Source organism: Chanos chanos, chromosome 8 (assembly GCF_902362185.1).
Source record: "Chanos chanos chromosome 8, fChaCha1.1, whole genome shotgun sequence".
NCBI lineage: Eukaryota > Metazoa > Chordata > Actinopteri > Gonorynchiformes > Chanidae > Chanos > Chanos chanos.
Genome location: NC_044502.1, coordinates 2,632,530 through 2,648,296, shown reverse-complemented (window position 1 = coordinate 2,648,296; position 15,767 = coordinate 2,632,530). Strand labels below are relative to the sequence as shown.

Here is a 15,767-nt window from a genome sequence, read left to right as displayed (position 1 = left end):
GCGGGGAGTTTTTCCTCTCCCCCACAAGAGTCATTCAATTGTTGCCGTAGATACGCTTCCTTGACAGCGTTGTCGTGCCAACGTTTGTCCTCTGCCAACCTCATTCCGTCTACCCAGTCACTGTTAGTGTCACACAAAGGAGTCCATGCTAAGGGGCACGGGGGTCCTGGTGGTTCTGTTGGACCGCGTTCCCCGGGTCATCCGGGTTCCTTGGCTCTCCCTGCCCACCTGGAACAAAGGGGGCGTGCTCACCATCTGCCTGGCAGAACCCTCTACCATGTAGGTTCGCCTAGTCCGAGCTGAGAGGTAGGTTCCAGGTCTGTATTGTCTCTTACTCGTGCTAATCAGTGAGAGGATCAGACAGAGGAAGAAAAAAAGAATTGGGTTTTTAATGTTCAGTTCTGAGATGAAGTTGTCTAGTTTAAACAAAGCACATGAGATTGTCAAGTGGCCTTAGCAGTGCAATATTCACCACTGGCTACATGAACATGTTGAGATTGGTAATGAACCCTTGGCCTCAAACAATGTTCATAAATGAGGTGGAAAAAGATTTAATTAGGATTTGAGACTGGTAGTTTTTTTGTTTTCTTTTTTTTCCCCAAGGGATTCTGTTTGGCATATATGGGAACGTGTACCATTCATACAACCACAAGTGAATCACATAATGTTCAGTTGGTTCTCAGATATGTTTGAGAACTACATGGTCATAAATGTAAACTCATGTTTCACGGAGGCATGGCTGACAGAGAACATACTGGACTATCTCCCTCTCCAAACTCCTTATTAATTTCATTCAGTATGTGGAACGCAAAACAAGAGCGAGTAAAATCTTGGACTTGCTGTATGCCAACGTGAAGGAGGCATACAACTCCACTGCCCCCCCCTCCCCATCGGCGGATCAGACCACAACCTGATACATCTTGTGTCCCAGTACAAGCCTATAGTCAGATGGCAGTCCGCCGCCACCAGGACCGTAAAGGTGTGGTCTAGAGAATCTGAGGAGGCCATGCAGGACTGTTTTGAGACTACAGACTGGGACCTGTTCCTGGAGGACCACGCAGAGGGTGTTGAGGGACTCTCCCAGTGCATTACAGACTATATCCGGTTCTGCAAGGACAGCGTTGTACCCACCAAAAGCTCTGTCAGATGTGGTGATGGGCAACACCAATGGACCCTAAGGAACCGTACTTTCACCACCTCTTTTCACCATATACACCTCTGACTATCTCAACTCTGGAACGTGCCATCTCCAGAAGTTCTCCGATGATTCCACCGTTGTGGGCTGCATCAGTGAGGACGAGGAGGAGGAGCAGAACAGAAGGGTGGTAGAGAGCTTCACCAGATGGTGCAGGGAGAACCACCTCCAGCTCAACATTGGCAAGACCAAGGAGCCAGTGGTGGACTTCCGACGGTGAAGGAAGCCCCCAACCCCTGTCACCATCCAGGGGGAGGAAATATGAAATAGAGATGGTAGACTCGTACAGGTTCCTTGGAGCGCACATAAACAATAAGCTGGACTGGACGGCAGATAGGGGAGCATCTTCAGCCACAGGCTCATCTCCCCCGAGTGCAAGACGGAGCGATTCAGGCGCTCCTTTGTCCCGACAGCCATCAGGCTCTAACAACAGCAGCTGAGACTCCTAGCCAATGCCTTTTCCCTAGTCGTCACCGCCCTGATCTTCCTTCCTTCCTTCCATGCTGGATTTACCTACACATACCCTGGGCTAAGCACACTCTCATACTTCACCCACGCACCTACAGGTTAATTTATACACCTACCTCAGACACTTAATATCACTTAATATCTTAATAACACTTGAACACTTAAAACACCCAAACCTGTTTGGTCACTTGCTACTGTTCTTATCATACATTTTTGCACTACATGTACATGTGGACACTGTAAATACCCAAACCTGTTCTGCTCATCTGTTTATTGCTATCATAGCTTTTTGCACTTTTTGCTCTACATGTACAGTTGTTTGCTCATTTGGTGTTTTTTTTTTATTGCTCACTGCTACATTATACACTATAGTATATTATATTTATTGTCTTGTATTTTTGTCTTGTATTTTTATCCATGCTTCTTCGCCTGTCTTTCCTTCTTACCCGCTGCTGTTAACACCCAAATTTCCCCACCAGGGGATTAATGAAGTCTTATCTTACCTTATCTTATCTTAAAGTTAGGCCTCTCACCTTCTCTTGACTCCTTCTTTTCCTGAAAAGTAACACATGACTGAACTTCCCACAATGACCAGACAGGACCCTCCCCAGCCGATAAAGAGAGCTGCTCCGAACTCAAATCTGGAAAAAGAAAAAAGAGAGAAAACTTTTACCAGCTCAAGTTCCACAGAGGGCAAGAAGGCCAATAACCAACCATTGTTGTACTGCACAGAATTGCTCTATGATTGCACAGAATTGCTCAGAACACTCTATGTTCTGATTGACATACATGACACAGCCCTGTTGATCTATCACCTAGGTACTATTGCACAATATTATGTTCCCTTCTGTCACCTGTAGTTGATTACTGCAGAGCATTAGGGGAATCCGTGTGCACAGTGTTACATGTGAGACAAGTGTTCCAGCAAAGATGCATAACTTTCATCTCTGACTCCAGATGGTCATTTGCCTGGTGTAAACCGAGACAACGCCACAATAGAACAACTAGCGACGAGGTGGATGAATGCAGGTGTGTTTGCTGAGCTCGAAGGACGCAAAAGTGCAAGAAGAGCTGAAATGAGCTGAAATAAAACTTTCCGCGGCTGCTACGAAGACTAGCTAGCTAGCAGGCTGGTGAGCTACAACTTCAAAAAGGGAAAGAAACAGGACATCGCACGAGCGGTAAAGAATGGAGCCGTGAGTAAGGAGACCTGAACAAATGGGGAGGAAAAAGGACCGCAAACCTGGATGATATTCTAGTCACAGGCAAAACCGAGGATGAGCACTTGAGGAATCTTGATGCAACCCTAGAAAGACTGAAACAGTATGGAGTCTGTAAGGCCAAGTGTGAATTCTTCTAACCTTCTGTGGAGTACTTGGGGCATGTGATTTATGCCTTGGGATTACACAAGGCTCGATCAGAGGTCCCGGCAGCCACAGAGGCACCAGCGCCACAAAACGTAAGTCAACTACGTCCTTATCCTGGTCTGCTTAATTATTACAGTGGATTTATTCCTAACCTGGCATCCATGCTGAAGCCACTCCATCATCTCTAAGGCCAGGACAAAGTGTGGAAATGGACAGCTCAATGTGAGAGGGCTTTTGCGCAAACCAAGGAAGTGTTGTTCAAGTCTGATGTGCTAACACACTTTGACCCCTCGCTTCCCCTGCAATTAGTCTGTGATGCGTCACCTCAAGGAGTAGGTGCCATAGTGTCACATATCGTGCCAAATGGAGAGGAAAGAGCAATAGCTTCTGCATCACGCTCACTCAACAAAGCCAAAAGCAACTACACCCAAATAGAATGGGAGGCACTGGGGATAGCGTTCGGCATTTGTAAATTCCACCAATACCTTTTCAGGAGGACGTTCACCCTTCTGATGGACCACTGCCCTCTCACCACCATCTTTGGGCCACGAGTCATATGCAAAGGTGGGCATCGGTCCTCTCCGCTCACACATACGACCTAAAGTACTGGCAGTCTGAGCTGCATTCAAATACGGATGGTCTTTCAAGACTACCCTTGTCAGAAACCCATGCTGTGTCAAATCAAGCGGACACCTTTGAAGGGACACACCAGTCACCTGCGCACAAGTGAAACATCATAACAGAAATGACCCTGTGCTCTCTAAGCTGACCGATGCTGTGATCAGTGGAGGGAAGGTTGAGAGTTCTGCTAAGCTGAAACCATACCTCTCAAGGATGAACAAACTCTCAGTCCAAGACAGATGTTTACCAAAGGGGCAGAGGGTAATCATTCCACCAAATCTGAGGAAAGTGCTGCCGCAATGGCTTCATTCAGGGCAATGTGGAATTGTCCGGATGAAAGAATTTGACAGGAGCTACTTTTGGTGGCCAGGACTCGATGGTTACATTGAAGACATGGGAAAGTCATGTCTCTCCTGTCAGAGAGTCCGCAACACACCACAGTTAGCCCATCTACATCCGTGAGACTGGCCTTAGCAAGTGTGACAGCGCATACCTGTGCACTTTGCTTGAAGAGAGAATGTTGTTGGTGGCTATTGATGCACATAGTAGGTGGCCAGAAGTTGCAATCATGAGATCAAGCACAGCCCAGAAAACCATTGAATGATTGAACAGATACCATTGAAATGCATGGAGTCCAGCTTATCCGATCTGCTCTGCATCACCCTGCTACTAGCAGAGAGATGCATATAGAGCATGAAACACTCACTCCGGGGTTCACAAGGAAAAGGCTCACTTCACCAGTGACTGCACGCTTTCTTGCTGTCATACAGAAATGTGTCACATGGAATGACAAAGGAGTCTCTGTCAACACTTCCTCTGAAACTATGCTTGTGCACCAACTTTGATCAACCGAGTGGACGGAGTGGACTGGTTCATGACAAACACGCCAGTCAGAGCGTGCACATTCATGTGTAGGGTGCTGTATCAAAGAGATACCAGTACCATGAAATGAGTCCTTTTCTGTTCCCAGTATCGTACTGAAATGTCAGAAGTGTGTCTCTCCCCTGCGAATGTGCCCTTAAGTCACAGAGAGAAGCCTGTTCTTCAGGTTGTGTGGATCTGATGCCACACGGTGGCACCTAGCTGTTCAAGTCAGAATTTATACAGGTCACCTAGGTCTGCCAGTTTGAACATTGGAGCACAGCCATCACCTCTTGTTATCTCCCTAAAGGCTGCCAACTCTGTGAAAGCACTGCCATGCAGCTTAGCATCTTCCTCATGTTCATCCTCTCATACAACCTGTCTTGCTTTGTTATGGATCACCCGGAGGTAGTTTCAAGTTTGGCAAGCAATTCTTCCCAAGGCAGCTTTGAAATCCAACTGTTTTGTTTATGCCTCACGGAGCACTTCAGAGCCAGCTGGCTTGTTGCAGAAGAAGCACACAGGCTCTTTAGTGTTGACTTGGCTGTGAGCAGACTGTGAGTGATCCTTGGGTGCATCAGACTGCTTCAACTTTTCTGACAACTTCCACCTTGCTGAAGCATGGATTGATTATATTTTAATCGGCAGGTCTTGTGCCACTGTGCCCAGCTGGTCATCAGTGTGGCTTCTATGCCATTCCCATCATCCAGCCTGACCAGGTCCAGCTCAACTGGTATTTGTCTAATTTCCTGAAATTCAAGGAGATTCCTGGCCAGTGATGCAGAACCGCTACCTACTGGTGCCTTGCTTGACCTGTAAATCTTTCCCTGTTTCTACTTGGCAGTGAGCACAGAGTTCCCAGTTAGTGGGGCAATGCAGCTTACAACCCTTAGATGTAGAAGGCAAGATCAATAAGTATAAGGTGTTTCAACATGGTGACAAAGAAAGAAGCAGTGTTGAAGTGTCAAAGTCTATGGTTCTATAGGCTTTTCACCGCCATTAGAGTTCTGAAGAGTGCATACAAGCTAGTTTAAGCATGCAGAGGAATTATCCTGTAACGCACATGAACATATCACACTGTAAGTGTATACTTATATTCTTTTATATATTTTTCTTTTTTCCTTTTTTTTATCAATTTTTAAATCACACTCATCACAGTCTCACAAGTTTAACTAATTTGTCGAGTTTTAAGGTCCAAGAGAAGGTGCACTACCATCACAAGATAACTTGGTCATTTTTGATATTTGTTCATTTTTGACACAGGGAAGTGTGGTGGAAATGACTATGGTGGAAATGACATTTCCATGAGATTTTGTGAAAAAGTTCAATGTAGCTTTCACATGCAGACTTTTTACCGGGAAATTACATTGCTGTGGTGAAAATGACAGTGATACTGTGGGACAGAGCTATTTTGTGTAAAAAATAATGTTGACAACTGTCTGACATTAAATACTAAAATTTTTTTTGATAATTTATTTCTTTATTCAGGCATATTAAAAGTTTTTAGATAAATCATAATTTTAAACTTTATTTTCATGGTTGACTTTCAGAAGTCTGGGTGTGGGACAAGGGGAAAAACAGTGATATTGAAGCTTATAAGGATGTTGAAAAGCAAGACAATAATAGACAGATGGTAAAAAGTTTCTAAGATGGTTTTATTGTTAATTTAACAGAGAGAATTGTTCAAAATTACATGTATGTTTAAAAATATGACAAAAGGACATGAAAGCGCTTGTAGTTCCAAGAACCACCCATACATACTTGGTGGGGTCAGGAGCCACCCTGGCCAATTTGGTGCTCCAAGCAGAATTTTGTGACAGGGCCATGACTGAGGAAGCTGGCAGCAAATAAGCACCTTTATCAGAACAAACTGCTGCGTCAACAGCAGGCACAGATCGAAAGGCGTGAGAACACAGCAAAGGGCAGAGTCTTCCGTCCTGGAAAATGTGCTGACGCGCAATTACACAGGCAGTCCAAAATGGGTTCCAGGCACCATCATCGCACAGACAGCTGCAGTATGGTAATATGTTGAGTTAACCTGTAATGGCGTGTTACAGTCTAAAGTATCTTTGAGAAAAGTGGTACTTTTCATTGAAGAGGGGGAGGAGTATGTCATGTATCAACTAGGTACTGCTGCGGAGTATCCCCTTCATGCACGCTTGTCTTTCGGGTTCTTGTATACAGGCAGGTCAGCTTCCGGTTTTTATACACTGGTCAACAAGCAGATGGACATGGCTCTCTTTTACACTAGACTTACCTCGTCTGTCAGTAAACGATGTAGACTGGCCTGTGAAAATGTCATGTATTGCTCCCTCTAGCAAGCGGGAGAAAGGTTTTAAAATGTACATCTCCAGCCACACTGATAACTACGAGTGTAAGTAGCTAAATATTACCTCGCAACCAACCAACTAGTTGTAAACTGGTCGGTGATTATATTTTGACAGACTGGCTAATACTATATCTAGCTCGACATACCAGTAAGCTATCACTTTTGACTGTGATTTGTGTGATTTATCTTTCAGCTAGCTGTCAAGCCACTGTGTAAGAAGTATGCAATTTAAAACTGTATTTATCTTCCCCCCTCACAATGAAATACTAAGTGAGGGGAGAGGTCAGCGAGAGGGCAGTCTGTCATAGATCGATGAGGAAAAGCGAAAAGCCACGCAGCTTGAGAGTAGGGTCAATGGTTAGGGTAATGGTCAGGTAAACTGATAAATATATATATATACTTGTCTCTGTTTACTGTCTTCTGTGAATTAAAGTGGATGGGCATATATAAACATTTTTGAGAGTCTATGACTCTCACAACAAGATATGCATATAATATACAGTATGTTTTTCATCATTATTTTCATTTACTTTTATTAAACAACTCTCATCTAAGCTACTATTTCTCCCTAGATGGTGTTCAAACACTCAAACCCTGTTATTTCGGTTGGCCACCATTGCTCCTGTGTGGCAGGATGTGCCCTATGCAACCATTTGGTCGCCCTTCTTTATCAGACTCAGTAGCCGCACATGGGGATTAGAGGAATCCCAACAATACTTGCCATGGTAATGAAATGCACCAAATCTCGGTAGTCTGGTGTAAATATTAGGCTACGGTGATGCGTTTCACAGTGACTGTTGTGCTAGCAGTTAACCACGTAGTCTTAGCATAGTGTTGAGTAGAAAAAGTTTTCACTTTATTGCTGTTTTTTAACACTATGGCAATATCCGTCATCAGCCTCCTTTTCTCTTTAATATGAAGTTGTTGCTAAAGTGGCAACTTAACCTATCGTTTTGCAACAAAAAATTAAAGTCAACATCCATGTCTTACTACTACGATGATCCCTGACCAACTACTCACTCTCTCTGGTTGAAATTCAGTTTATTAACTGCTCATGTCAAATGGTCATGACTTGCATTTCTGATCTGACTGGTGCGAAGACAGCTGCGGGTTGGATTCCCTCGCCCGCCCACTGACAATTTACTGTATGTTTTCATGGAAACCAAACATTCGTGGGCTTCCTCTACACACCCACTGGGCATTTTTTTTCTCTTTCACAGTCCAGTCAGACCGGTACAACACTCAATGGTGACTGGATAATTTATCTTAAAAAATGTGAGAGAAGGTCAAGTGGGCGTGAACCAAGCCTGGCCTCCCCTCAGCGTCATGAAATGCAAGCCTACCATAAATCGAGAAACGTACAACGATATGACACTAAAAAGCTTTCCTGTCACCATAGTCACCATAAAAAATATACGGTAGGCTACATAATCAGAATGGGAACATAATCAAGTGAAAAGTTCCATGAAAATTTATTTCACGTGTTGTCACTGTTATAGAGATTTTCACGTCTTAAGTCATTTAATTCTGAGGAAGCCCGGCTCCCCCTGGCCCCCGCTAGGAGTCGCCACTGATCAGACTGTGCACTACTTTCAGCTAAACATTCCTGCTGTACCCCCAGTCCACAGCTGCACAGACACTGAGCAGCTTTGGCATAAACAAAGGACACTGGTAAGTCATCTAGCATGTGAACACTACATCTATATACATCCGTTTAGCTATCATGATGCAATGTCAAATGTGTCCCCACTGTCAGGGTGTAAAGCCAGGTCTGGTTGGAGAAACGGAGGTTCACAAACCAAATAATTCAACTGCTGTCTGTGTGAGGTTAGATTATTTTACCCTTAATCGATGTGGTTTTAACAGTCTCGCTAGTATTGTGACAGCAATGTAGTGTACCGTTTGTTTTTGTTTTTTGCTTTTAATGTTTTTCAGAAGTTCACTCTACAAAGTGTTGAATGGAGAAATGCCCAATGTTGCCATGCTGAGAGTGTCAGAGGTCTAAAGAACTTTAGTCCTGTAGTTGCACCTTTGGTTACAGCAACTGGCATGTTAGTTGCAGTCCCATTAGCTGAATCTGCCTTTGGGGCTATACAGGCAGGGAGTGTGCTCTCATTCCAGCATAAGCCACCAGCAACGCGAGAAATCATCGACATCCCCTTCCCATCCAAAACTATGGGATTGAGGCGTCAGAATGTGCCTATGTTTTATCAGAACAGGAACAACTGCATGTTAGGTCCCTGGAGGTCTCATTCAACGTGGCCCACAGGATTGAAGCTGCAACGCAGAGGCAGAGTTCATGTCAAGAATGGCATCATTTGAGAAAGATGAGAGTAACATCTACACATTTCTACAAGGCAAGCCATGTTCATGGACATACATCCGCTGAAAATTTGGCAGAAGGGAATCTACAGGGGAGCTATCCAGACCAAGGACATGAAGAGAGGAATAGATGTGGAGCCAGTTGCAGTTAGGGAATACTGCAGTCTGAAAAATGTGAACCACTCACTGTGTGGTTTTGTTGTTCACCCTGACGTTCCATGGCATGGCCTGATGGAGTAATCTTTGATCCCTCTGAGAACCCATCATTTGGTCTCTTAGAAGTCAAATGCCCCAACATTCAGAGCTATGTGGAAAGTCCCTATCTGAAAATGTCAGGCGGTACTTTGAAACCTCGGAGGCAGCACAAGTACCACCGGCAAGTTCAAGGACAGGTCTTCTTGACTGGTTTAGAGTGGTGAGATTTTGTTGTGTGCGTTCAGGAGGACATACTTGTAGGTCTGCAGTGGTATAGAAATTTCCTTACTGGGGTATTCGAAGAATATGACAACCAAACCCCCACGTGTTTAATTATTCATTCATTTGACATTACTTGTCCGTTAATACGTTTAAATTGTTGAGCTGAAAGAGTTTAAGGGGTTAAAAACAAACATAATTGAAAAGACTATACATGGTATGACTGAGTATTTATGACAGAGCATTAGGGCCACGTTTAGGAAGAAAAAATTTCGAGAATAAGGTTGAAATATTGCTAGAATAAAGCCGTAATATTACAAGAATAAAGTTATAATTCTACAAGAAAAAATTCATAATATTATGAGAATAATGTCATAATTTTAGGCTACGTGTTATTTTAGAGAGGAAATATGAAAAGAACAGCTTGCCGCCTGTGTTAAAATAAGGAACATGGAGCATCTTGTGAAATTATACTTTAGTATAAGTTTCACAAATAATGAAATACTTAATCTTTTGGCACATCAGCACCAAATTATCATAAATTCCATTGACTGTCCTCTTGCCTGTTTTGTTGCTGCTGGTAATATTTTCTCCTAAAAATTATGGGTTTTTTTCCTCCAAATTTTACAATTTTATTATTGTAATATTATGATTTTTTTTCTTGTGATACGGTGACTTTTTTCTTGAAGTATTATGACTATCACATTACATTACGACTTTAATCTCGTAACACTATGACTTTTTTTCTCAATTAAGACTTTATTTTCATAATATTACAACCTTATTCTCGAAATCTCAGAATTTTTTCTTTGCTTAGTGTGGCCCTAGTACTCCATCGTACATGTCTGTCTTGTCTGTTAATGTAACATTATTTGTCGACAGTTGCAGTTGCTCACTAGTTTTCAACTCCAGACTCGCAAACCACTTCTCCTCAGTGTCAGTCCTCTCGATTGATCTGACTGGTCAGTCGACCAGAAGGTTACAAGGACGTGATGCACTTGCTAAATGTTATGTGTATGCTCAGTGCAGAGGTCTAGGCATTCTAGAATGGTTTTCTAGTTCTCATGTGGAGAGATTTAAAAAAATACATGTGCTATGGACAAGATCCTTTTCAAAACTGAGTTTTCGAAAATATCCGGATACGTGTAGACAAGGCCACAGACCAAGATAAAAGCTACATGAGGATGGCAGCACTCTCAGATATGAGGGGAAAAAAGATGTTATGACGGTAATGGCGGTCATGGGCTCAACACCACGGTACACCTCCTAATACCGCGGTATGCCGGTGATGCGGTTTTTGTTGAGCGGCTTTACAAAGATCTAGAAGTGATGCGTACCATTAGAGACAGAGCGGATCATTTTTGGCCCAGGATGATATGATGTGGCTCACAGTGGTCTGATGTACATGAAAGCGATGAGCCAGGTCTCTTTGCTTGAGGCCCAAAGCAAGATGCATCATGAACATGAAGAATTCATCTACTGTAGGTAGCGTCTGAGTCTGTTTTCTAGTTGCTCCTGTCTCTCTGGTCACTTTGGAGCTGGTGACCCGGATCATTTGATGTGTCGCAGATTCACTCAGTTCTCAGAAGGCCTACAGGTGGTTGTAGGTAGCAAACCTGCAAAGAAAGTAGGCCAGAAACCAGCAGCTGATTCTCAAGCTGTCAGTGAACCTAAGTCATTCGCAATATTAGAGCAATCATATGTGAAATCGCTCGGAAGTATAAAATGTCGAGACGAGTAGGCTAATATAATTTTACTATTCCTCAGCTGTAGTGGTGTGCAGTTCGTGAACAAGTTGTTCTTTTTGAACGACTTTTTACTAAAAAGTCGTTCAGACTTGTTCATCAGCAAAACTGAGTCCTTTTTTTTTTCTTTTCTATTTCCTATTTTCTAATTCAGCTGCTCCCAGTCAACTGCATGCAATGGGTCGGAAACCTTTAGTATCAATACGCAGTGCGCACAACAGGCTGAGAGCAATTAATAAAAAGCAAAAAAATGTGGACTAATGCGCCCAAAAAAATAGGTCGCAGTAACGTCCGTCTCTTCAGAAGACAGACTGATTATCTTACCGAATTGAAAATGTGTTTACATTTACCCCAGTAGGGTAACTGAAAGGATCTGAATTTAGTTAAACAACTGTAGTGTCTCGGCCATCAGCCTTCTGCAGCTCTGTAGCCAGAAATCTCGAGTCCGAAAACCCAAGTTCAAAAGCACAAGTTCGAACTCAGACAGCTCGACCTCAAAAACCTGAGTTTGAAAACTCGAGTTCAGATTTAGGCAGTTCAAGTTCAAATGCTCGAGATCGAACTCAGACAGCATGAATTTGAAAGCATGAGTTTCAACTTGGACAGTTCCAGTTTGAAAACGCGAGCTTGAGACCTCGAGTTCGGTTCAGGCAATAGACGAGTCTACCCGAAGACACCCGAAGACTTGACTCATGTTCTGGGTCATTCTGTCAATGCAGTGAATACAGCCGGCTCTCCTTATCTGCAGGGTCCGGATCCGAAAATATTCGGAAAAAAAATTCCAGGAAGTTCCAAAAAGCAAAACTTGAATTTGCCACGCACAGAGCGAATGAAGTGATGTGTGGGCGTACCCTGCTGTAGCCTCCTGTCATTTCACAGATCCTGTCTCTCTCCAGTTGTTTGAGTATTGTTCACCTCGTTTGTTCACTACTTGTGTTTTAAAACATTTATATTTTCTCTATTTATAATTATGTTTTCTATATGTACTTGTATTTTAAGTATTCTGTGTTTTATTCTATGTATTGCTCTTTCAGGTCATTAAACAAAAGCAATCTGTATGTGTTGAAAGAAAGAAAATTTTGAAAGAAAGAAAACGTTGTTGCTGACGAGCATGTAGCATGCAGTTAGGCCAACAATGGTTGCGTCTGTACTGAACATGTACAGACTTTTTTTTCACATCATTATTCCCAAAGCAATATGGTATAACAACTATTTACATAGCATTTCTATTGTATTAGCTATTATATATGTAATCTATAGATGATTTAAAGCATACGGGAGGATGTGAGTAGGTTATGTGCAAATACTAAGCTATTTTATATAAGGGACTTGAGCATCCACAGGTTTTTGCATCCGCAGGAAGTCCTGGAACCAACCCCCTGTGGATACGGAGGGCCAACTGTACACCAATCTAGTATCCCATAAGGCCTAGCTAGCAGATCTTCGGAAACAAGGAAGTAAGTGGCTGAAAGACGTGTAGGCTCGCTTTTGTGTGACAAAATAGAAACTTTTTGAGTGAGGAAACCTACTGCAAAAGAATCAAAACTTGAAAACCCGGTTCAATTCCGCAAACTGTTCAAAAGAATCGGTTCACTAATATGAGTCGAACTGCCACCCACTACTTAACGGGAAAAAGTTAACTACGTACACCCAGGAATATGTCACAGCCCGATCTTTGCCAAACAAACATTTTCTTTTCTTTGTGGCCATGATGTCGCCTGGTAGCTTTTACCTTCATATCTGTAAAGTTTGTCTAAGTTTGTTTTTTTCGATGTAGCAGAGGAGTTCACGGGCTCCACATCTGCATAGTTTGCTGGACAGCCGTCAAAGCCTCTTGATGACCACCTTCACTGCTCTCTTCTCAGCAACTGGATGAAACCCAATCTTTTAGATAAGCTTGGCTATGTTGCATTTGTATGAGCCAGGTTGCTGCTTTTGACGTAGCGCTATTAAATAGAGTAGAAACTATTAGGGATGGGCGATACCACTGATTTTCTTTTCGATCCGATACCAAGTAATACTATGGTTAGTATCCCGATACTGATACTGATACTGATACTTTAAAAAGCCTTCTTGTGTACACAAAAACAGGAAATCTTTGTGATTTCTATAGCAAAAATTTGTAAATGCAGACATCAAAAGTTGTATTTGAAAGCTTTGGCATTAGTATGAAAACCTACAAAAGAGCAGACTTCTATATTTTGTTTTAATTTTTCATAAAAGAAAATATAAAACACAGGTCCTTATTTTTCAAATGCTTAAAATAACCTAGTATTGTCAGTGTATACCTGGACAATGCCTGACTCACTGAAAAGCTTCTGTCAGAGAACTCTGCCTCACTCTGTCAGATGTCGGGGTATTTGCCTGTGTTCTCTCCTCGCTTTTGCCGTAACTCGTTATGTTCTTTTGAGTGGCAGTTTTCTCGTGTTTCATCAGATTTGTGGTATTGAAGTTCAAGTTCAAGTTCAAGTTTATTTAGAGCCCAATATCACTGTTTACAGTCTCAAAAGGGCTTTACAGGCCACAACAGTCAAATCAAAATATGACGGTATTGCTACAATGCTACAATACCTTACAGACTTTTGACACATATCACATTTTACTGCATTGTTGTTTACGAGAGTGAAATAGCTCCAAATAATGCTTCGTTTTTGTCTCTGCCATAGAGCAACTAACTAACTGGTAGAATCTGTTTCTCTGCTTGCCTTACTACTGCCCCTCTATAAGCTATGGGTAGCAGAGCGAAAAGGTGGAAGGAAAAGTAGTTCCTCTCTATATATGTGTGTGTGTGTATACAAACATATATATTAAAATCTCTACTTAAAGCCAGGAGTTGTTATCTATTTTTATAATGTGAGGATCAGTAGTCAAAACATCAGGATTGGGAAGTATCAGTATTTTGGTATCGATCCGCCCATCCTTGAAAACTATGCTGCAACAGCATAAGCGGCTCATGAGCTGGGCGACTAAGAGAACGCATCCATGTGTTCTTATTTCTGGACAAAAATGACCAAATGACCCATGAAAATGCAGGACATTATCTCAATATGCAGGTTGTGGGACAAAGGTTCAAAATGCTGTGCAGTACAACGCAAAGTGGGACACCTGGTCACCCTAACACTGACTCACTTTGCCGCGACGAAAGTAGGGTCCACAAATTCTGACCGGATTTTTTCTCCCCACAACGAGTACGTGATCATTCCACTGAACCCTGGAAGAGTGTTGCACAAACATTTGTAGGTTAAAAAAGTAGAAAAAGAAAAATACGTAAAAGAGAGTAAAGAATTGTTGAGGGCAGAAGTGAGGATAATACCCGACGCCATGTAGGTCAGAGCGCCTGCGAACGTCACTCTGGCGTTGGTGAGCTCAGAACCTCCGATCTTTGTGCATTTCATTCCGATTAGGACCAGAACTGCACCCCAGAATCCCAGGATTACAGCGATGATGGCCAGGGCTCGGCACACGTGGAGAAAAACTACCAGTCAGAGAAAAGATTATATGTAATTGGGTCCCGATATATAGCAATGTGGGGTTTTTTTCAGGATTTACTGTGATTCATTATTTGTCAACACAACAACAGTTTAGTCAAACATACTGCATTTTATGCGAACTTTCTTCTAGAAAAATCTCAAATTTTAGTTTTTCTTTACTTTTCAGTCAAAATCCTCAGAGATCATCTTTTTATTTTGAAAGCCATACTAACTTGTTCAACATAATTCAATACAAATCAATACAGTTTTATTGTTGTATGTTTACTAAATTTCACAGAGCAACAAACTGAATACTGGACCCGTAATGGCATCCTTTATTAGTTTAAATCAAAATAAGAGGAAAAAAGAATGTTGATATTGCAGCATTGATAAGTGGCTTGGGGATAAAATTGCGCTGTTTGATAACTTTACCTGGTAGCGCCAGCATGGAGGGGTAATACTTGCAGTCAGATACCCCAGTGTCATCATTGATGCAGTCCATCCACAGGTTTGAGTAAAAGTTTGATGTAGTCATGACAGTGGTGCCTGATTCTGAATAGATCCAGTACTCAGTGGGTAACGTGGAGCAGATCAGAATCCAGCCACACAGACAAGACACAAAGCAGCCTATCTCCGTATACATCACTATTGTCCGGTACTTCATGTTTCTATCCCAATTCCAATTCAGAAGAAGAAAAAGAAAAAAGAAAAGAAAAAATCCTGAGGGAAAGCAAAAGAAGAAATGGACCTTTTTTTGGCTCTTCTTAAAAATGGGAGCAGGATTTATGGTTGAGGATCACGTCAGTCAGAAGGAGGTAAAGTAGGGGCAGAGATGTGTCAGACTCTCTCTATAGCAGCTTCCCACCTGCCTCCTGCCATCAGAGCAATCAGCAGTTTGGCTTACATCTCAATGACTCTGGATGTTTATCTGATGCTAAAGTGCTTACTATGAAGTTACTGTTTCCCATGAGTTTA

At 42.4% G+C, this 15,767-nt stretch overlaps 1 protein-coding gene across 1 annotated transcript; it reads right to left on the bottom strand.

Moving 5' to 3' along the window:
* Window positions 1-129: 129 nt before the first annotated feature.
* On the bottom strand, window positions 130-15,456 carry LOC115819200 (claudin-10-like). The gene is made up of 5 exons (XM_030782759.1): window positions 15,225-15,456; window positions 14,636-14,797; window positions 14,452-14,533; window positions 2,197-2,304; window positions 130-340 (listed from the first exon to the last, which is right to left on the bottom strand). The coding sequence occupies exons 1-5, from the start codon at window positions 15,454-15,456 to the stop codon at window positions 130-132; spliced, it is 795 nt and encodes a 264-aa protein (XP_030638619.1).
* Window positions 15,457-15,767: the final 311 nt, after the last annotated feature.